Consider the following 24,227-nt stretch of genomic DNA (forward strand, 5'->3'; position numbering starts at 1 on the left):
TCCGAGAAACAGCCTGGATAAAAAAAACATGCGTACAATATCAATATGTCGTCCCCGACTTCGTTCGGGGCGACATAATAAGAAACAGAGTAAAAACAATATGTTCCCCAACTTCGTTTGGGGAACATAATTAACTATTCTACGACAGAATGTCCCGCTTGGAATATTATTATACATTAAAAATCCTATTTTCCTGAACTACCTTATACCTATAGGGTGACATTTTCAAGTATGTTCAACAAGGGATTGATGGGTTCTTCATGCAAAAAAGCAATATGATGATTTCTGCTTTTCATTATAACATATACAGTGTATACATAGGAAATTCAAAAGAAACCTTTATTCAGAAAATTTCAAAAGTATTTCACACCATTCTTTGAAACTACTAATCTTCATACAAAACGACCATGAAGAAAAAGATTACAATAGGGAAAAGATGGGTCTTTTAACAGAACAAATAGTACAAACAACTAAAATCTGTGAACAGGGCACTAATAAAGACAACCCCGATAATAACAGAACTTCGATCTAGCAAATCAGTAGAATTGTACTGCTGTATTTTTCTTAACACTACTAGCTTTTGTTCCTTTTCTTTTTTCATTCTGTATACTGCATATGTATTCTTTTGAAATTTCTATAGCTAAGTCACAGGGACGTAGCATCCGGGGGGGCAAGGGGGGGCCTGGCCCCCCCACTTTTTTCCCCAACATAACCGTTACTATAGTAAATGTTCATTGATGGGATGGTTGGCCCCCCACTTTGTAACCATAGCATAGTGATAGCAAGGATTGTAAGGAAAAAAAGTTGAAGTGGTAGTAAGTTGGCTTTGAAAAAGTTGGCCCCCCCCCCCCCCCCCCCCCCCCAGGATTTTCGAGTTTGGGCAACTTTTAATTTTCTTTTTTTTGCTTTTGGCCCCCCCACTTTCAAAAACGATGCTACGTGCCTGAATCAAGATGCTATTTATAAGACCCTTATATAAATATATCTTAGATAATATCTAGTTTCAGAGAACTGTGTTCCTTTATCGTATTTACTGGTAAATTTCCTTTTAATTTTTCGTCATTATAAGTAATTATTTTTAAAAAAAATATCAAGAGTCGAAAGAGATTAAGAAATACATGAACATAAAAAAAAAAAAAAAGATTTTTCATCTTTTGAATTTTATTGCACTCTATATCTTCAACAGATAACGTAAATTAAAACAGAAAACTTGTCTAATCCATAAAGCATTGGTATAAAAAAACATTGGCCACATTAGACAAAATTCCACATTAGACAACATTCCACATTAGACAACATTTTAAACAAGGGAATTTGCTGAAAATGATTTTCATATCCAATTTGGCATAATTTTGGATTATATAACCCAAGGATTAGACAAGTTTAATGTATATTTTAAAATAAATTAAAAGAAGAACTCTGCCCATTATACCTTAAATTGTACATTATAGGTGTGTCTACTTCGCCTTTGATACTATAAAGGGTAAAATATACAGAGAACTGTGCATTGAAATCTAACTCCAATGCTCAAAATTAATATATTTAATCATTCACTTGATTCAAATTTTTAAATTGAATTCACTTCCTGTGTCAGTTTTGTTGTTCAGTAAAAGATATAACGTCCTCCTCCGTTTGCGGAGCGGACCTTTCCGTTGTCAGGTAATGGTAGTAGTAGACATTCTGTATCTGGTTATCTGTTTTTCAGAGCAGACCTTTCCATCGTCAGGTAACGTTAGTAGTAGACAGTCTGTATCGGGTTATCGTGTTTGTTATAAATTCCTTGACTTCGGTGATATTCTCTCTTTGTAAAAATTCCATAAATGTGTCGCGGACCTCCTACAAAACACAAACACAATTCAATCTTAGTTGAATAAGCACTATATGAAAGAATGTGTTCAAGAATTGCAGTTGTCTATTTGTTTTTAGTGAAAAATAAAAAGCACAGGAGTTTAATTTTTAGTTTCTTTTTTTTCAATGGCAATATTTCTGTGAAAATAAATTGATAAAACAACATGTAATAGTTTGTTTAATAAAATTGGACTGAAAAGACACTTCAACTTGACGAAGTTATAAAGAAGTAATAGACATTACTGTGATTAAGAGTTATCTCTCTTATCAGAGTATTGATGAACCTTAAAATCATTCTAGTTAGGTTATAAATAAAATATATGTTATAATAATGTTAAATCAAATAGGAAGCTGCATTACAGTACATAACACCTCAGTTTGACACTTAGCACATTTGTTGTTCTCAGAAATAAATATTTAAATACAACTTTTTTATGTTTATGGTTAACACAAAGACATCTACTCCACTAAATTGAAAATATAATTTAAGCTTCCTGAGTATGTATGTATATTGAATATTTATCCTGCAACCACCTCTTGCAATGACCTAATAAAGGTAACCTAATAAACCAAAGCTTTATCTGGTCACTGCCCTAATAAAGCCTCGTGCATGTATTCCGACGTTCCAAAAGCATTGTGACGTCTCGTATACTGCAATGTTTACGCAATGGCGTCATAGTTTCAACTGCAGAGATGTCCCTAAATCTGTCGGAATTAGCTTGTTTTGGACGCTCAAATGTAAAATTTTGTTGCAGGATAAACAAAATACATGATAACTGTCTTGAAATATAAGCGATATTTGGGCTCGGGTCGAAAACGTAAGAGGGCTCGGCAAGCCTCGCCCTCTATCACGTTTTCTTACCCTCGCCCAAATATCACTTATATTTCAAGACAGTAACCATGTATTTTATATTTCCTTGTTTTTCATTCTAAACAAGATGTGTTTGTGAAACACTATGCGCCCGGCGTCAACAAAGTTCAAAAAAGCTATTTTTAGTATAGAGGTCACAGTCAAGGTCACAAGGTCATTGACCTTGGGGCTGTTTGAAAGAACTTTATTAATGGAGTAGGCATACTAAATATGAAGTCCCTATCTCCTATGGTTCAAAAGTTATGGCAAAAAGTGGAAAAAGATATTTTTAACATATAGGTCACAGTAAAGGTCACAAGGTCATTGGCAGTTCTGTAGTTTGAAAGAAGTTTATAAGTGCAGTAAGCATACTAAATATGAAGTCCCTATCTCTTTGGTTCAAAAGTTATGGCAAAAAATGGAAAAAGCTATTTTTAGTATATATAGGTCACAGTCAATGTCACAAGGTCATTGACCTTGATGTCATTTGAAAGAACTTTATTAGTGAAGTATGCATACCAAATATGAAGTCCCTATCTCCTATGGTTCAAAAGTTATGACAAACAGTTGAAAAAGCTATTTTTAGTATATGGGTCACAGTCAAGGTCACAGGATGACTGACCTTGATGCCATTTGAATTGAAAGAACTTCATTAGTGGAGTATGCATACAAAATATGAAGTTTTTATCTCTTATGGTTCAAAAGTTTTGGCTTAGGTTAAAATTGAAGACAGACAAAAAGACAAACAGATAAACAGACAAACAGACAGGACAAAAACAATATATGCCCGGGATCTATCGATCCAGGTGCATAAAAAAAGGCTCTCATTAAAGACTACCAAACCCCTGGCATGTCTTTAACACAACTCACAAAATTGTTATGCAAAATAAACTGAATCCTCACGTCATAGAAATATTACGTTACCATTTCCCCGAAAGCACTTTCTAGCAGGGTACCAGTTTCTCTAAAGTTTAGCAAAAATAATGTCAATGCGTAATATTTTAATTAGAAAATAATTTTTCTGATTTTATGAGATTAAGCAAGTATGAAATAGTTGGAATTTGGCAATAAATTGAAGATTTAATGAACTTTTTAAAGTGCGTGAAAATGTGTGATTATGGGGAAACGGTAAATGTTTGATTTTTGCAGCAATAGGACATGGTAAATGCGTTAAAATGCGTGACTGCAGGGAAGGGGGTTTAAAGTAAGATTTGAGCAAAAAATTATTTATATGTACCTTATGAATGTAAGTAAAATAGAAATGCTAGCATTATATCAATCTTTAATACCAAGAATTTTGTGGCAAGAATATCAATTTCCAATAAATACCTCAATTAATTAGGAAGCTTTATCCACCCTGTGTACCTTCTGTAAAGTTTGTGAATTAACTTACCTGAATTCCCCTTGGGTGTCCAATGTGCTCCTTTGGCTGTGTCTGAAATTTTAAATATGTATGAAATTTTTTCTCAAGATAATGAAAAATCTCAGATGTATTTTAAAGCATAATTCACCTCTATACACTTCATAACTGAAGTTTTTATATGTAATTCTGACCAGATAACTAAATTAAAGAAGTTTTTTATTCATTAAGCCACTTACCTCTTTAAGAAAGAGGAGAGAGAAGGGAAGAAAAGCTTGATGGAGATACAAGGAGAGTCCGTCATTTGATCCCCCGTCCAGGAGCGCGGAATCAAAGTTGAAGTACGAGTCACTGCGGCCGTGCGTGAAGGCCTTTCTCCTCCACAGCGTGTCACACAGGTCCATGATCACGATGTTCAGGCTACGGACCGTCTCTTTCAGCCGCAGTCTCACAGCCTCACTCTCCGTCCCCTTCAGGTCGTTTTTTAGTTTCTGACAGTTCTCTTTATATCTATTGGACAGAAAGTTCAGAACAATTTTTAATAAACATTTCTTTTTTCCCTTGACTTTAGATTTATATAGATTACAAAAATCTTTTTTCTCCTCCATCACAGTATCTTAAAAATTTTGAAGACTTATTTGAAGAATAAATAGCTAGAAGCCATTGAGCTACAACACTCATCTTTGCCACATTGCTTTCTGCCATATGAGTGTGTACTAGTAAAACCCTACTAATCAACTAAGAGCAAGACAAATATCTCATATATATCTCAATGGTTATATTGTTCAGTGGTGACATTTCAACAAGACATTAAAAAATTGAACTCAATTTATCTGGCCCAAGGGTCACGAAACAGACTTAGACTTAAGTCAATTTTTCAATTGACTATTTAATTTTTATCAATCACTGAGTTGATCTCAAAATTAGCAAATTACAGCACTTTTGTGAATCAATACTGAAATTTATTCTAATTTTGATCTGCTTGAACTCCACAACATTTAAGCATAACATGAAGAATTTGATTTAAGCTTAAGATGCTTCATGATCCTGGGGCCTGAATACAAAGTTTGACAATGGTACTCATAAAAGGTCTTTAAAAAAAATAACAGCTGGCTATCGTTTACGTCAACAGTCAACATAGGGATATCCAGACATCTTATCCTGATTTCCTGTTGTGTGAGGTTAAAATATCATAGTCAAGAAAAGGCTTCCTATGTCGACTTGACATAATATACTCTGAAATGTCAAGGTCAAAGATCAAGGTTGAAGCCATCTAAGACTGATTCTGGAATATCTTTCCCTGATTGTCTGGCAAGAAGATAATCCTTCCAATAGCTGATAAGCTGATAAGTTCATATCCTACATGCCTTATGTTGTTAACAAATATCAAAGCAAATATCCACTAATAACAACAAGAGGCCCAGGGGCCACATCGCTCACCTGAGCAATTGGCTAGGAAAAAACACAGATCAGATCAGAACTGAAAGTAAACTGGGGGGGGGGGGGGGGGGGCACTTGAATTTTACATCCCCCCCAAGAAGTCATGATTTGAAAAAAACTTGAATCTACACTACCTGAGGATGATTCCCTGTAAATATAACAAAGCCTGGCTGTGAAGTACTTGAAAAGAAGATTTTAAAGGGTTTCCCTATATGTTCCTATGTAAAACTTTGATCGGCCATTTTGGCCCCACCCTACCCCCGGGGGTCATGATTTGAACAAACTTGAATCTACACTACCTGAGGATGATTCCACATGAGTTTCATCTTTCCTGGCCGAGTGGTTCTTGAGAAGAAGATTGTTTAAGAATGCCATTAATTTTTCTCTAATTCATAATTATCTCCCCTTGGAAAAGGGCCTGGCCCTTCATTTGAACAAACTTGAATCCCCTTCACCCAAGGATACTTTGTACCAAGTTTGGTTGAAATTGGCCCAGTGGTTCTTGAGAAGAAGATGAAAATGTGAAAAGTTTACGACGACAACAACGCCGACAACAACGACGACAACAACACCGACAGACAACGGACAAATTTTGATCAGAAAAGCTCACTTGAGCCTTTGGCTCAGGTGAGCTAATTAAAAACATGTCAGTCTGATTTTAGTACTTGTAAAAAGAAAATAATTGGAATGGGGGTGAGGAGGAATCTACAAGAGCCACGCATCTAAATAAAATATGATTAAAAAGTAATATGGATGGATAACACTTTCCACCATAGCCTATATGCTTCATTTGATCTACAACCAAGCCATGTCATAGTTATGACAATATTTGCTTTACCTATTAATAATGCCACAGAGTCTAGCGGGGCCCATTGCATTGTCTGTCAGAAAGGCTCTGATGATGTGTCGGCTAGGCAAATATACACATGGTAAATCATAGCGGGTATATAATGTGGATACCTAATAATAAATCAAAACAATATTACAGTATTGGAAAAATTGATATAATCAATATAAAAAATAAAAGGTTCAGGGGCTACATCACTCATCTGGGTTATACTATATCATATTCCTATTAATGAATAAATAAATTGAATCCCTAGTATGTCTATGTCTGCACCCAACATCCCGGGGAATGATTAAAAAAAAAAATTAACCCACAATACTTTCAAAGTTTTACCTGTTCTTGAGATTTTTAAAAATTATTTTTCCCATTTTATTTCAAATGTTCAAAACATTAAAAGATTACAGATATATGGACACCTAAAGAGAAAGACATATGACAGATATTGGGTGATAGGAAAAACAGTTGAGTTTGCAACTCAGAAAAGCTGGAAAAAAGATTAAATTAAATTGTGTATAAAAGAATTACTAATCCCTAATTGTGACAGACAGACAGACAGACGTACCATTTCGCTGAAGGTGAGGGTGAAATGGAGCAGAAGATTGTGGTTGTTTTCCAGAGTTAGGCCAGCACAGTTAAGTCTGTCTATAAACTGAATGAGTCCCTGAACTGTGGATAGCGGGTCAAATGGTCCTATGTCGTCTTCAAAGATGGACACACTGTCCAAACAAAATCAATATACAAGCTTAGGATATTACAAATTTCATTTCCAATAAACATAATAAATTTTACTATCATTTACAGAAATTTTTTGCAATTTTTTTTTAAAGAAAATGTGTTGCTTACATTAAGCTACATTGATATTCTGATAAGAGAGACAACTCTTAATGACACAAATGTCTATTATTCCTTTAAATAAATTTCAATGTCAAGTTTAAGTGCCCAATTTGTCAAATTTTTCCCCGCAAGCCATTCTATAATTGTTTGTATTTTATTCAGTATATACATTTGCTTTGGAAAATCATAAAAGTTAAAGAAAATTTTCATATGAGTGAGCAGAGGGTTTATGAACCTTAAATAATAATAATTTACATAAACTGTAGTTCCAGTCTCAGCATAATTGACTGAACCTTCCTAAAATAGACTTCCTTGATATTATCAGCGTTTGAAATGTACTGAATATAACTGTACTGCTCACCTTGGCTTTGATTTGGGATATTTCTGATTGTATCTGTGAATTTCCACCACTACATAATGACGCAGCAGCTGTGTCAAACACATAGTTATCTGGCACTGTATAAAAATTATACCCAGACATAAAGTAATCATTTAAACAAAGTTTTTGTAAGGCCACAATAAAAAAAAATTCCTAGAGTCTCATCCAAATTTTTTGAAAGATCGAGGCGGGCAGGCGGCTTTTATTTTATATTTTTCATTTTTTCCATTTTGCAGATTTTTTATTGACCTGGTCAATCATTGCAGATTTATCTAATACATGTTCCAAATTAAAAGTCATAGTGGAGGTCCATTTATGTCTTACTTTTTATCATCACCAATCTTTCACAACCAATACATACCGGGTACATGTATTACAGCAATTATGTATATATTACCATTTTAAAGTTGAATGGTAGTTGAATACCAATCTCAATCAGAATTCAGATGAAGAAAAACAGAAAAAAAAAATTGAGGCTGGGGAAAAAATTAGGGGCAAGCAGAGATGAGAATCTAGGAATATATTTATTATGGCCTAATCATAATAATCATAAATTCAAGACAATGACTAAGTGTGACATTGACTCTGAAAGACTTGTCAAAGTTTTTTTTATCCATTCATATCACCCACATTGAAAAATCCCACTTTTTTTTTTCTTTTATTTACCTCACGACGTTTATCATCAAAAACCTGAATGCTGTGTACTTGACCTAAAAATTGATTTTCACTCTAAGGCATAAAAACCTTTCAAATGCTTTCATTCATGCAAAAACTGTATTTTTTGGTGTCAATGACTTATTTATGGTGATTAAAATAAATAAGTATATAATGAAAAAACGTCAGAGATACTCAAGCTGTAGAAAATCAACTAAATATTGTCATCATTATCATAAAATGACATACAATGAAGGCTATTGATTAAATTTCATCTTCTGTTTTAATAAAATACACCTTCTAGGAAACAAAAAACATGTACACTGTAAATATATGAACATATTATATGCAAGTAGCAGCTTAATCATGAAGTTTTTTATTTTGTTTATAGACATTAATATTCTTTATACTACACATATTTTTTTTAATACTTAATAGAGTACAGGGGGTTATAAAAAAAAACTGATGCAATATAATTAATACTATGAAGTCATTGATTACAAAATTGATAAGGAACATAAAACAACAAAAGTTTAAGAAGTGTTTAGAATTTCAGCTTGATTCGTTGAAATGCAATTTTATTACAAAACAAAAACATTTTTTTACCACCTGCCACTGTTGCCATTAAGTTTCATGACATCTGACATCATAGGTTTTCAATGTCCGCTACCCCTACCTCATAGGCTTATTTTGATGAAATTCTCTAGTAGGGCTGGACAAAAATATCTAATATATTTCGTATATTGCAATATGTACAATGACAAAAAATTATGGTACTGCAATATGTTTTCATAAAATCAATATGCCTGCAAAATGTGAAGATTAGGCCAAGCGTAAAAAATTCTTTGTTTGCAGTTACCGACCTGTAATTTTTAGACTGGGTCGGTAGGTAGGCATTCTTTTTTTTTTTTTTGGAAAAAAAAATCAGATTTTTGTTAGATAACAAATAAAACAGGTTTTCATACACTTACTAGATATGAATAAGCTCACCTCTTGTTATAAACCACTGATTGACAAAAAACGTGTCAAAATTTTAAAATGAAACTGTTTCAATATTCCGAAAAATTGAAAAAAAAAATTACCAAATGGCTAAAAAAACTTTAGGTTGGGTGCATTTTCAGTGGGTCTGTAGGCAACTGCAAACAAACTTAATTTTATTTTAGGCCTTAAGGAATTTTATATCTAAATATAAAAATAAATGTAACAAGAGGCCCAGGGGCCACAGCGCTCACCTGAGCACATCTGGCTTGAATTTATCCCCCCCTCCAGGCGTTCATCATCTGAACAAATTAGAATCTACACTACCTGAGAATGATTCCATATAAATACAGTGGACCCTCATTTATCCAGTCAAATTGTCCGGATATGTGAAGCATCCGGATATCTGAATCACAAGTTAAACAAGACAAAATAATATTTAAAATTTTTCGTTCCTATGAAAAATCGTCCGGATACTGAAGCATCCGGATATCTGGGGTCCGGATATCTGAGGGTCCACTGTATCACTAATCATAGCTTTGAAGTACTTGAAAAGAAGATTTTAAAAGGTTTCCCTATATATCCCTATGTAAAACTTGGGTCGGCCATTTTAGCCCCACCCTTGCCCCGGGGGTCATGATTTGAACAAATTTGAATCTACACTACCTGAGGATGAATCCACATGAGTTTCATCTTTCCTGGCCCAGTGGTTCTGGAGAAGAAGAAATTGCCCCGGGAGGTCATGATTTGAATAAAATTGAATCTACACTACCTGAGGATGAATCCACATGAGTTTCATCTTTCCTGGCCCAGTGGTTCTGGAGAAGAAGATTTTTAAAGATTTTTCCTATATATTCCTATGTAAAACTTGGGTCGGCCATTTTGGCCACACCCTTGCCCCGAGGGTCATGATTTGAACAAACTTGAATTTACACTACCTGAGGATGATTCCACATGAGTTTCATCTTTCCTGGCCCAGTGGTTCTGGGGAAGAAGATTTTTAAAGATTTTTCCTATATATTCCTATGTAAAACTTGGGTCGGCCATTTCAGCCCCACCCTTGCCCCAGGGGTCATGATTTTAACAATCTTGAATCTACACTACCTGAGGATGATTCCACATGAGTTTCATCTTTCCTGGCCCAGTGGTTCTGGAGAAGAAGATTTTTAAAGATTTTTCTTATATATTCCTATGTAAAACTTGGGTCGGCCATTTTGGCCCCATCCTTGCCCCGGGAGGTCATGATTTGAATAAAATTGAATCTACACTACCTGAGAATGAATCCACATGAGTTTAATCTTTCCTGGCCCAGTGCTTCTGGAGAGGAAGATTTTTAAAGATTTTTCCTATATATTCCTATGAAAATCTTGGGTCAGCCATTTCAGCCCCACCCTTGCCCCGGGGGTCATGATTTGAATAAACTTGAATCTACTACACTACTTGAGGATAAATCCACATGAGTTTCATCTTTCCTGGCCCAGTGGTTCTGGAGAAGAAGATTTTTAAAGATTTTTCCTATATATTCCTATGTAAAACTTGGGTCGGCCATTTTGGCCCCACCCTTGCCCCGGGGGTCATGATTTGAACAAACTTGAATTTACACTACCTGAGGACATTCCACATGAGTTTCATCTTTCCTGGCCCAGTGGTTCTGGAGAAGAAGATTTTTAAAGATTTTTCCTATATATTCCTATGTAAAACTTGGGTCGGCCATTTCAGCCCCACCCTTGCCCCAGGGGTCATGATTTGAACAAACTTGAATCTACACTACCTGAGGATGCTTCCACATGAGTTTCATCTTTCCTGGCCCAGTGGTTCTGGTGAAGAAGATTTTTAAAGACTTTTCTTATATATTCCTATGTAAAACTTGGGTCGGCCATTTTAGCCCCACCCTTGCCCCGGGAGGTCATGATTTGAATAAAATTGAATCTACACTACCTGAGGATGAATCCACATGAGTTTCATCTTTCCTGGCCCAGTGGTTCTGGAGAAGAAGATTTTTAAAGATTTTTCCTATATATTCCTATGTAAAACTTGGGTCGGCCATTTTGGCCACATCCTTGCCCCGAGGGTCATGATTTGAACAAACTTGAATTTACACTACCTGAGGATGATTCCACATGAGTTTCATTTTTCCTGGCCCAGTGGTTCTGGGGAAGAAGATTTTTAAAGATTTTTCCTATATATTCCTATGTAAAACTTGGGTCAGCCATTTCAGCCCCACCCTTGCCCCGGGGGTCATGATTTGAACAATCTTGAATCTACACTACCTGAGGATGCTTCCACATGAGTTTCATCTTTCCTGGCCCAGTGGTTCTGGAGAAGAAGATTTTTAAAGATTTTTCTTATATATTCCTATGTAAAACTTGGGTCGGCCATTTTGGCCCCATCCTTGCCCCGGGAGGTCATGTGTGAAAAAAAATTGAATCTACACTACCTGAGGATGAATCCACATAAGTTTAATCTTTCCTGGCCCAGTGCTTCTGGAGAAGAAGATTTTTAAAGATTTTTCCTATATATTCCTATGAAAATCTTGGGTCGGCCATTTCAGCCCCACCCTTGCCCCAGGGGTCATGATTTGAATAAACTTGAATCTACTACACTACTTGAGGATAAATCCACATGAGTTTCATCTTTCCTGGCCCAGTGGTTCTTGAGAAGAAGATTTTTAAAGATTTTTCCTATATATTCCTATGTAAAACTTGGGTCGGCCATTTTGGCCCCACCCTTGCCCCGGGGGTCATGATTTGAACAAACTTGAATCTACACTACCTGAGGACATTCCACATGAGTTTCATCTTTCCTGGCCCAGGGGTTCTGGAGAAAAAGATTTTTAAAGATTTTTCCTATATATTCCTATGTAAAACTTGGGTCGGCCATTTCAGCCCCACCCTTGCCCCAGGGGTCATGATTTGAACAAACTTGAATCTACACTACCTGAGGATGCTTCCACATGAGTTTCATCTTTCCTGGCCCAGTGGTTCTGGTGAAGAAGATTTTTAAAGACTTTTCTTATATATTCCTATGTAAAACTTGGGTCGGCCATTTTGGCCCCACCCTTGCCCCGGGAGGTCATGATTTGAATAAAATTGAATCTACACTACCTGAGGATGAATCCACATGAGTTTCATCTTTCCTGGCCCAGTGCTTCTGGAGAAGAAGATTTTTAAAGATTTTTCCTATATATTCCTATGTAAAGCTTGGTCGGCCATTTTGGCCACACCCTTGCCCCGAGGGTCATGATTTGAACAAACTTGAATTTACACTACCTGAGGATGATTCCACATGAGTTTCATCTTTCCTGGCCCAGTGGTTCTGGGGAAGAAGATTTTTAAAGATTTTTCCTATATATTCCTATGTAAAACTTGGGTCGGCCATTTCAGCCCCACCCTTGCCCCGGGGGTCATGATTTTAACAATCTTGAATCTACACTACCTGAGGATGCTTCCACATGAGTTTCATCTTTCCTGGCCCAGTGGTTCTGGAGAAGAAGATTTTTAAAGATTTTTCTTATATATTCCTATGTAAAACTTGGGTCGGCCATTTTGGCCCCATCCTTGCCCCGGGAGGTCATGATTTGAATAAAATTGAATCTACACTACCTGAGGATGAATCCACATGAGTTTCATCTTTCCTGGCCCAGTGGTTCTGGAGAAGAAGATTTTTAAAGATTTTTCCTATATATTCCTATGTAAATCTTGGGTTGGCCATTTCAGCCCCACCCTTGCCCCGGGGGTCATGATTTGAATAAACTTGAATCTACACTACCTGAGGATGAATCCACATGAGTTTCATCTTTCCTGGCCCTGTGGTTCTGGAGGAGAAGATTTTTAAAGATTTTTCCTATATATTCCTATGTAAAACTTGGGTCGGCCATTTTGGCCACACCCTTGCCCCGGGGGTCATGATTTGAACAAACTTGAATTTACACTACCTGAGGATGATTCCACATGAGTTTCATCTTTCCTGGCCCAGTGGTTCTGGAGAAGAAGATTTTTAAAGATTTTTCTTATATATTCCTATGTAAAACTTGGGTCGGCCATTTTGGCCCCACCCTTGCCCCGGGGGTCATGATTTGAACAAACTTGAATCTACACTACCTGAGGATGCTTCCACATGAGTTTCATCTTTCCTGGCCCAGCGGTTCTGGAGAAGAAGATTTTTTAACAAGAGGCCCAAGGGCCTTGAATCGCTCTTCTGAGAAATTGTACAACCTATCACTTGTATTTGAAGCCTCTAACCCTAAGTATCCTAAAACCCAAGTTGTATCAACTGATAAAAAGTTTGATGATTCTTAGCCAATTAGGACTGAAGATATTTTAATAAAGCTATAAAAAAAAAACATGAGTAGGTCATGGTGACCTACTTAAAGATTGAAGTTTTCTGATAACTCAAGATGCATTAATAGACAAACTAAGATTGAAGATTCTAAGCCAATATGTATTTGAGATATTCAAAAGTAGGTCACCTTGACTTACTTTTTGGTCTGCATTCTTGGACAACCCAAGATGCATCAACTGACAAAGTTTGATTATTCTAAGCCAATAAATACCTGATATATTCAAAAGTATGTCACCGTTACCTACTTTTTGGTCGACATTCTCTGAAAACCCAAGAGGCATAAACTAACAAAGTTTGATGTTTCTAAGCCAATAAGTACCAGAGTTACTTGAATATAGCCAAAAATGTCAAAAGTAGGTCATCGTGACCTACTTTTTGGTCGACATTCTCCGAAAACCCAAGATGCATCAACTGACAAAGTTTGATGATTCTAAGCCAATAAGTACCACAGAAACTTAAATATAGCCATAAAATGTCAAAAGTAGGTTATCATGACCTACATTTTATTCGACATTTTTCAGAGTCCCAAGATGCATCTGCTGACAAAGTTTGATAATTCTAAACCAATAAATACCTGAGATATTCAAAAGGAGGTCACCATGACCTACTTTTTGATTGATATTCTCTGAAAACCCAAGAGGCATAAACTAACAAAGTTTGAAGATTCTAAGCCAATAAGTGTTGGAGATACTTAAATATAGCCATTAAATGTCAAAAGTAGGTCATTATGACCTACATTTTGGTTGACATTTATCAGAGGCCTAAGATGCATCTGCTGACCAAGTTTGATGATTCTAAGCCAATAAATACCTGAGATATTCAAAAGTAGGTCACTGTGACCTACTTTTTGGCCGACATTCTCTGAAAACCCAAGAGGCATAAACTAACAGTTTGATCATTCTAAACCGATAAGTACCAGAAATACATAAATATAGCCATTAAATGTCAAAAGTAGGTCAGCGTGACCTACTTTCTGGTTGACATTCTCTGAAAACCCAAGGTACATCAACTGACAAAGTTTGATGATTCTAAGCAGATAAGTACTGGAGATACATAAATATAGCCATAAAATATTGAAAGTAGGTCACTGTGACCTAATTTTTGGTCGTCACTCTCCGAAAACCCAAGATGCATCAACTCACAAAGTTTGATGATTCTAAGCCAATAAATACCTAAGATACTGAAATATAGCCATAAAATGTCGAAAGTAGGTCACAGTGACCTACATTTTGGTCGATCATTTTCAGAGTCCCAAGAAGCATCAGCTGACCAAGTTTGATGATCATTGGTCTGAAGGTAATCAAAATATGCCTTTAAAATAATTTGAAAACAAACGCCTGCAAAATTCTAAAAGTAGGTCACAGTGACCTACTTTTACTTAAATATGTTTTAAGGTCCCAAGATGCAGCAACTTACAAGATTTGATGATTCTAACCCTCTCAGTGTCTGAAATAATGGGATGAAATGTTTTAAAAAGGATAAGTCATAAAGTTCAAAAAGTAGGTCATGGTGACCTACTTTTAAGTTGACGTTGTTCAAGGACCCAAGATGCATCAAATGACAAAGTTTGATGATCATAGGCCTTAAAGTGTCCAAAATATGCCTTCAAATCAATTTGAAAACAAATGCCCGCAAAATTTTAAAAGTAGGTCACCGTGACCTTCTTTTGAGTTAACATGATGTGAAGTCCTAAGATGCATCTACTAACAAGATTTGATGATCCTAGTCCTTATAGTAAGCAAAATATAGACATTTTCATTAATTGTAAATTTAGGTCAACTTTGAAGTGACCTTGAGACCACGCCCTTTGCCCCAGGGTCATGCCTTGAACAATTTTTAATCTTCAACATATCCTGATCATTGTATGTAAGTTTGGTGAAAATCTGCCTAGTGGTTCTAGAGAAAAGGATTTTTTTGCAACCAGTACTTTTGATTTTGTTTTCCTGATTATCTCCCCTTGTTTTAGGGTCCCAACCCTTATTTTAGTATAAATGGTAGCCCTTGGGCCAAGGATACCCTGTGACTAATTTGGTACTGATTGGCCAAGGGGTTCTTGAGTTATGGCCCATATTCTAAAAAGTTAACGCACACCGCACGACGCACACCGCACAAATGGCCATAGCATTAGCTCTTTGAGCCTTTGGCTCAGAAGAGCTAAAAATGCCATTAATTTTTAACAAATTCATGATTATCTCCCCTTGGAAAAGGGCGTGGCCCTTCATTTGAACAAACTTGAATCCCCTTCACCCAAGGATACTCTGTGCTAAGTTTGGTTGAAATTGGCCCAGTGGTTCTTGAGAAGATAAAAATGTGAAAAGTTTACGACAACGCCAACGACAGACGACAGACAACGGACAAATTTTGATCAGAAAAGCTCACTTGAGCCTTCGGCTCAGGTGAGCTAATAAAAGCTTTTATTAAGCTAAACCATTAGACAGATGCTGTTTTATAGGTGTATTTCAGTGCAAAAACATGATTGAATTAACATTTTTTTCCTTTTGATTATTTATCATAGTTATGTACATTCTGCATGTAAATCAAAGTTAATAACAAAATAAGAAAATGCCATTTTAATCTTGGTTGAAAATATTGCAATACATTCATGTATTGCAATGCAATCCAAAATATCATAATATGAATCTCTGGCCAATACCTAGCCCTTTTCCCTAGATGTGAGTAAAAACTTGAATCCGTCCTGTTTATTAGACTTTACAATGTCATGAACTATTGCTCTCAGTGCATATTCATATATAATATTGCAAATGGATTTGTACATACAGAAAGATCTGCGTTTTATTATGCCAGCATATTTTGCTTCTTAGAGTTCAATATCTGCAACACATGATTAATGTCACAGTTTGACGTGATTGACTTTTAACACCTTGACTAAAATCGACAATTAACAGTGCATCCCTCATCTCTCTGAATCTCTTTTGGCATTAAAAAGCAAGTACATGTACTCTATGCACTTCATTTCTCTGTATCAAGTTTAAACATTTCCTAGGTCTACAGCAGTTTCTCCTTAATTGTTTAAACGTTCCATATAAAAGTACAATAAAATTTTATGGATCATCATACAGGAAGAAGTAAACAAGAGATGTTTGTAAAACACTTATGCCCCCTCCCCCATAAATTGGTATTTTTTTAAATCCAAAAGGGCATAACTCCGTCAAAAATTGTATGATCATACCAAAAACATTACTTGACTTTGATATTCATCTGACTAATTTGTATACTTAATTCCATATCAATATGTGCAACCTCTCAAAAGAAAATGAATGTAAACTGCAAATTATTGGAATTTTTCTAAGTCCAAGGGGCATACATCTCTTAATTATGGTGCGATTGTACCCAAAACAGAACTTGGCCTAGATATTCATCTGACTAATCTGTATATTAATTCCATTTCAATGTGTGCAACCTCTCCAAAGAAAATGAAGGGAAACTGCCTATTGTAAAGTTTAAATCCAAAAGTAGTCCCATGACCAATCATGAATTTTCCTACATATATCTTTAAAAACTTTAGTTGGCCATTTTGGCCCCAACCTACCCGGGGGGGGGGGGGGGGGGGGGGTCATAATTTGAACAAACTTGAATCTACACTACCTGAACATGCTTCCATATAAATATGATGAAATATGGCTTTGTTATTCTTGAGAAGAAGACTTTTAAAGAATTTTCCTATATATTTCTATGTAAAAGTTTGGTCGGCCATTTTGGCCCCGCCCTACCCCCGGGGGTCATGATTTGAACAAACTTGAATCTACACTACCTGAGCATGCTTCCAAATAAATATGATGAATTATGGCTTTGTCATTCTTGAGAAGAAGATGTTTAAAGAATTTTCCTATATATTTCTATGTAAAACTTTGGTCGGCCATTTTGGCCCCAACCCTACCCCCGGGGGTCATGATTTGAACAAACTTGAATCTACACTACCTGAGCATGCTTCCATTTAAATATGATGAATTATGGCTTTGTCATTCTTGAGAAGAAGATTTTTAAAGAATTTTCCTATATACTTCTATGTAAAACTTTGGTCAGCCATTTTGGCCCCGCCCTACCCCCGGGGGTCATGATTTGAAGAAATTCGAATCTACACTACCTGAGGATGTTTCCACATAAGTTTCAGCTTTCCTGGCACAGTTGTTCTTGAGAAGAAGATTTTTAAAACATGCCACCAAATTTTCATTAATTCCCAATTATCTGCCCTTGAATGAGGGCGTTGCCCTTCATTTGAACAAACTTTAATCCCCTTCACCCAAGGATACTTTGTGGCAAGTTTGGTTGAAATTGGCCCAGCGGTTCTTGAGAAGAAGTCGAAAATGTGGAAAGTTTACAGACAAAATGGACAAAATGTGATCAGAAAAGCTCACTTGAGCCTTCGGCTCAGGTGAGCTAAAAATATGGAATTTTTCTTAGTCCAAGGGGCATAACTCTGCATCTATGGTGTGATCATACCCAAACAGAACTTGACCTAGATATTCATCTGACTAATCTGTTTACTAAATTCCATTTCCATATGTGCATTCTCTTCAAAGAAAATGAATGGAAACAGCAAATAATTGGAAGTCCAAGGGGCATAACTCTGTCAATTATGGTGCGATCGTACCCAAAACAGAACTTGTCTTAGATATTCATCTGATATACCTGTATACCAAATTTCATTTCAGTATGTGCAACGGTTATGAAGAAAATGAATGGAAACTAAATGGACCAACAGACCTACCGACCGACAGACAGCAGCAAAGCAATATGCACTCCCTTCTTTGAAGGGCAGGGATAAATCTAGGGTAAATTGACTAACGGTATTCAGTATTTTTCCCCTAGAGAAAATTTCCCCTGAAGATCTAATTTTTCCCCTTTGATGAGTAAAATATTCCCCTTACAATAATAAAAACTTCACATAATTTTTCCCCTTCATAAAAACTGAAAATTCAAAGTAAAATGTTTCAGTATATGAGAAATATGGTTTTACTTTGCTACTTTATGCTCATAAAAATGCTGAAATTCAATTGGTCCCCAAGCAGTGCTTGCCCTTCACTTGCTCGAGTGGTTCCCAGACCTCGACTGATTTTCCCAATTTCTCAAGAAAGGGTAGTTTCCCCCAAAGCCTAGATTAATCCCTGAAGGGGGACATAAAATGCACATTTTACAGAAGAAATGTGTTGCATCACATGCCTGAATGAACGGGATTTTTAGATGACAAATATATATAACAGTAACTTGATCTGAAGGGTCGTATCACATCAAGTTGACAGGCGCAGATCATCAGATCAAACGAGACACTTCGCATCTCATTTGATTTGATGATCCGCGCCTGTCAACGAGACATGATACGGCTCTTCGGATCAATTTACTAATATAATAATAAATTTATAATATAACCCCTTACAACTGGCTTAATATATTAAAATAAACATAAAGAGATAAATTGGATAATATTAATTAGTGTTGGCAAATGGGACGATTTTTGATAACTGGTTACTCGCTTCATCTTCTGATCGAGTACCCGGTTACTTGGATGATTTTTGGTTAAAGTATCAATATCAATCATTTATCGTATTTTATACTTATCGGTATTAGTAATGCACAAATATGCTGTACAGGGACATTATATTTACAATACACACATAGGATATCGTCAAAGATTTACGATTTTAAAATAAAGAAACTTAATTAGGAATTCGACAAACACATAGAAGACAAATAAATACGTCATCTTCAATCACCATTTTACACTCTCTGTTTCAGCCCCCGAAATATGTCGCAATCAAGGAGAATAATTATTTACATACTACATAATTAATATGTGGAGTGTACAATAAATCCCTGGTTTCCGAATAATTTAAGCTTAGGTGATTTTACAGATTTTGAATCAGCTGTTCTTTTGTTACAACTCCAAGCTTATTATGTCTGCAGCAGCATTTCGTTAAATTATCAAATGAGGTAATTATAACTCAGGCCTTCAAAATATGTATACCCCAAGCAATCAAAGCTATCAATTATATAAACTGTGAAAACCAATCAAAACAATTTGATTCACTACAACCATGCACTAGATCAAATCTAACTTACCTTAAAATATGGAAATGTGTAAGTTTGTATACATTTATAAATTATAAAACATTAATTTTCTATGCCTTTACTGTGTAGAATCTATTTTATCCGAGTAACTGAATAGCAGTTTTACTAACCGATACTCGCAACCTTCGATGGTTAACTGATTAACCTGGTACTCGTTGCCAAACTAATATTTATCCATTAAACAAAGCATAATAACAAGGGACTTTTTAACGCGCAAGAAAATAACGTCATATTTCTTTGTACTACGTCATCAGTTTCAGAGAGTGGTGGTATGGATTCAGAAAACAAAGTCATCCGGAGAGTTGGATCACGACGTCACGTGTTTTCATAAAATCAACAGTTAAAATTGAGTGATACACATTAGATATAATAAATACAAATCAACATGATCAAAAGATTTTTTCTGTTAAACTCAAGTTGAAAAAAAAAAAATATTGTCATGTTCGGGTTGCGCAGCCTGGACAATTCATTGCTTACAAAAACATTTGATAAAAAATAGAACTTTTGATTTGTAATATATTCTATAAGTAGAAAAGATGATGATACCTAAATATCCATAGTTCATTATTGTACCTAAAGCAGTTTTAATTTTATGGCGCTAGTCCACTTACTTTATAATAATCCTTTCACATCACAACATTTAAACTACAGCAATCTGAAAAGCTTGTTACAAGTCTGTAGCAGGGGGGCTTCAAAAAAATCTGTATGCCTAGGGATTGAAATTTGCAAGTGGACCATTATACCCCCGCTTGAAAAGTGGGAGAGTTTATAGTGATCGAGATATCCTAATAAGCTTTTTCCATTTTATGCCTAGTATGTAAAATTTTGACGAGCATGCCAATCATGCTCTGTAGTGCTTTATGCAGAGCTCCAGATAATTTTTTACCCCAAAGTGTATTTACTTCCTGATTTTCAAATTAATGCAGATTTTGATTTTCAGGTAAATGGTTTCAAAGTATATTGAACATATATGTGCTTTAGAAGAGGAAAAAAATAGAGGACAGTGTCTGCATTTATTTAACAAAATTTTGAAAATACAAACAAGACTTTGGCTAAAACTGAGAAACATTCTTTTTTTGACAAGGAAGATCATGCCATAGGTATGGTGTTATCACTTATTTTTTCCTCCATTTGAGATGATATTGTAACAAGAGTAAAGGAGAGAAAAAAATCTTCATTTATATGGCAAGTTGAGAGAAATCAGAAATTGGCAATGGACTAGAAAAAAATGTAAACATTATTATTTATATGCATACTGTATACAAGCGTCTTACTAAACAGAAAACTCAAGAGAATTGAACAGAAATCTTCATCAGTAATTTAAAGTTTAAAAATTAGGCAAAATCAATGATAATCTTGGTCTCTGATTCTTTCTCCCGAAATAAAAATCGTCGTCTTCATTACTAGTATGAATATTCCTGGTTATTAAAATGCTTTTAAATCTGTACTGTAAATCACTTTTTATTTGCGAGAACTTAATTTTAGCTTAATTACCCGAGAAAGTGTGCTTGCGAAAATTTAATTCTCGCGTATAATAGTATTTCTTAAGATAATATATAGCAATAACCACAATTTGTGAAAATTTTGTCTCGCTTATTAAGAGTCAATGACTATCTCGTGAAAAAAAGGTGTCGTGAAAATTTAGTGATCTACAGTTTTTTTCATTTTGAGAAAAATCAAACACCGAGTTCACCTCAATTAATATCAATTCATATCATTTGTTAAGTCGTACTTGTATTATTCAACCAATTGTACGCAGTACTTTCGTGGTGTAATGCTTATCTATGATTGCTAAAGCGTAACAGTTCGCTCAGCTTAAATATGCATATTTCTGCAAATTTGCACCTTATCTGGAGCTCTGTTTATGACACTTGTTTGTTTAACATCCCTATCAAAAATTTTTCACTCATATGGAGACACCACCACTTACCTGTGGAAAGCTGCAAGTTTTGACATTTACTCCCCCATTACTCGGCACTTACTGTCATTTTGCAGTGAGGGATCTTTTTTCGTACCAGCATCTACTGAGAAAAGGGACCTTGGTTTATACTGTCTCACCCAAAGGACTGTTCTTCATGTTTGACAGTTGGAACCCGCGACATAGGGATAAACTTCATACCCTGTGCTCTGTGCCACACATGCAACTTATGATACTAATAATGAAAGTGTTAACATACCTTAATAAAAACAGAAGTTCTGACATACAGTTTCCTCAATGGCTCCAAAACATTCTCATTTAACACTGAAATGATTACCATAAATAGTGCTATGATAGATCAAACTTACTTGAGATAACTTTAATTTTTTGTTGAAATGTTAATTCTTAGCAGGGATATATACAAAAAGTATGTTTATTTTCTTAGATTGTTTAAAGAATGTGTATTGTAAAATCTAATGCTTTAGGTATGATAATAATTAAAACAAACAAAAAATTAACATACAGACACACACAAACAAAGTTAATTTACATGAGAAGGGGTAGAGTCTACATCTGGTGATGAGTCTGAACACGTGCTGTCTGAAGTCCATTCCATTCCAGACCTGAAGATAGCGGAATAAAATCTGGTCCACGGCTGGTATGCCTTCCTGTAAAACAAACACAGCAGCTTCTACTGATTTTTCCCAAATGTTAAGTTAGAATGGGCTATTATCAGTAAAATGCTATGGGATTATCTCAATGTGTTTTCAGATTACATCTTTATTTTTACATAGAGAGGTGGATAAATGGAGAACCTGAATGAACTCTGTGAACTGTATGAGTTTCTCTAGTATGGACTCAATTCTCGGGAAACAAGAGGGGGTAACTGTGCTATCCAGAAGTTCTACAAAGACAATTAATTCTGTTTTCAAACATCTTCTCAAAAATGATCACTATTTGTGATTTTAATTTGGTGGGAGTCATATTTGATTCATTCTTAAATGCTCTGACTCAAATCTGAGATAAATTTTCCAGGAGAGTCCAGTTAAATCTGCGAGAATAATGCCTACCATCGCAGAGAGTGTCCTGGAGCCAGTAAGAAAATCGGCAGGTCATCAGCGGGTCCGCACTGTACGACATAAAACACTGAAGTAACGGACTCCTCAAGGCCGCACCCATCTGGCTAGGTAACTGAAATTAACAAAATAAATCATGAAACACTGGAGTAATGGACTCCTCAAGCAGGGTTAGACACTAACGGTAGCCCGCTGGCCCGGGACAACTGAATATTGAGGTCGGGCTACCAAACATGCCTTTAAACTTGCCCTGCAGGGCTACTAAGAATTTTACTAAGTACTCACTCAGAGAAACAAAAATAATTATCAATTAAACACAATGTATCTAATAATTTTTAAATCTATTTTCAAACATGTTTTATCATCATAATTATTATTTTTGTATGTCAAAATTGTAAAATTTAAAGTTAATTCGAAATACCCTAAATGATTATATATGTGTACTTCTTCGAATAGAAAAATGTCTTAGGTACAATCATAGAGTGACATATCATTTTTACCCCAAATACAGCCAGAATGCAGGATTTGGCATCTCTATTTTCAAAATTTCCCGGGGGAGGCCCCCCTACCCCCGCCAGCAGGAGGGGGAAGCCCCTTCCCGCACCTACCCCCCTTGGCTTCGCGACTCGGTCACCAGCCTTAGGCTGCTGCACAACTAATACATGAACAGGGCTTGCAGAAATTAGAAATGGCTAGCCCTGCTGACAACTAGGGTTTAAAAGTTAGTGTCGTCCCCTGCTCAAGGCCGCAGCCATCTGGCTCAGTAACTGAAATTAACAAACTGAAATCATAAAACACTAGAGTAATGGACTCCTCAAGGCCGCAGCCATCTGGCTCGGTAACTGAAATTAACAAATTGAAATCATGAAACACTGGAGTAATGGACTCCTCAAGGCCGCAGCCATCTGGCTCGGTAACTGAAATTAACAAATTGAAATCATAAAACACTGGAGTAATGGACTCCTCAAGGCCGCAGCCATCTGGCTCGGTAACTGAAATTAACAAATTGAAATCATAAAACACTGGAGTAATGGACTCCTCAAGGCCGCAGCCATCTGGCTCGGTAACTGAAATTAACAACATTATATCATTGAACACTGAAGTATCGGACTCTGCAATGCCCCGACCAGCTGGATTGTAAACTGAAACTATGACAATAATATGACATTAAACATTGAAGTAGAGGACTCCTCAACACTGCACCCAGTAACTGAAATTACAACAATTTCTGATTCAATTTAGACACCTAGACTTATTTTTGTTCTAATATTCTAACAGTGAACATACAATCAAGCCTCAATATCCTGATCTCCAAAGGACTGAGAAAAAAAATTCCAAACAGCAGAGCATTCAAGATATCCAGGGTAAAATATTCCAGGAATTTAAATTTTCAAAATGACTCCAATACATCCATGGCATTCAAGATATCCATGTCTGAGATACAGAAGTTCAAACTGTATTTTAAGTTGCATAGTGTTATGAGAGAGTTTGGATATTCTGATTGCACTGTAATTTTTGATTATTTTTGATTCTATCAGTCAGGGGTGTGATTGAAATCCATCATTTTTAAAAATGATGATTTTCAGTCATTAAATTGATTTTTAATAATGATGGA

General features: G+C 35.7%; 1 protein-coding gene across 1 annotated transcript in view; it reads right to left on the reverse strand.

Moving 5' to 3' along the window:
* Positions 1 to 1,706: 1,706 nt before the first annotated feature.
* Positions 1,707 to 24,227, reverse strand: part of LOC134245343 (centromere protein I-like) — a 32,992-nt gene continuing 10,471 nt past the window's right edge. Inside the window, exons 9-18 of the mRNA XM_062727641.1 lie at positions 22,607 to 22,727; positions 22,352 to 22,440; positions 22,087 to 22,204; positions 21,796 to 21,860; positions 7,541 to 7,635; positions 6,908 to 7,061; positions 6,337 to 6,458; positions 4,298 to 4,568; positions 4,092 to 4,133; positions 1,707 to 1,836 (exon numbers count right to left, since the gene is read on the reverse strand). Of these exons, the coding sequence (XP_062583625.1) occupies positions 1,723 to 1,836; positions 4,092 to 4,133; positions 4,298 to 4,568; positions 6,337 to 6,458; positions 6,908 to 7,061; positions 7,541 to 7,635; positions 21,796 to 21,860; positions 22,087 to 22,204; positions 22,352 to 22,440; positions 22,607 to 22,727 (1,191 nt within the window). The 3' untranslated portion in view covers positions 1,707 to 1,722. The remainder of the gene's footprint in view (positions 1,837 to 4,091; positions 4,134 to 4,297; positions 4,569 to 6,336; positions 6,459 to 6,907; positions 7,062 to 7,540; positions 7,636 to 21,795; positions 21,861 to 22,086; positions 22,205 to 22,351; positions 22,441 to 22,606; positions 22,728 to 24,227) is intronic.

The sequence above is a fragment of the Saccostrea cucullata genome, unplaced genomic scaffold (genome assembly GCF_032062105.1).
Source record: "Saccostrea cucullata isolate Sc308-1 unplaced genomic scaffold, CSIRO_AGI_Scuc_v1 ctg2276, whole genome shotgun sequence".
Lineage (NCBI taxonomy): Eukaryota > Metazoa > Mollusca > Bivalvia > Ostreida > Ostreidae > Saccostrea > Saccostrea cuccullata.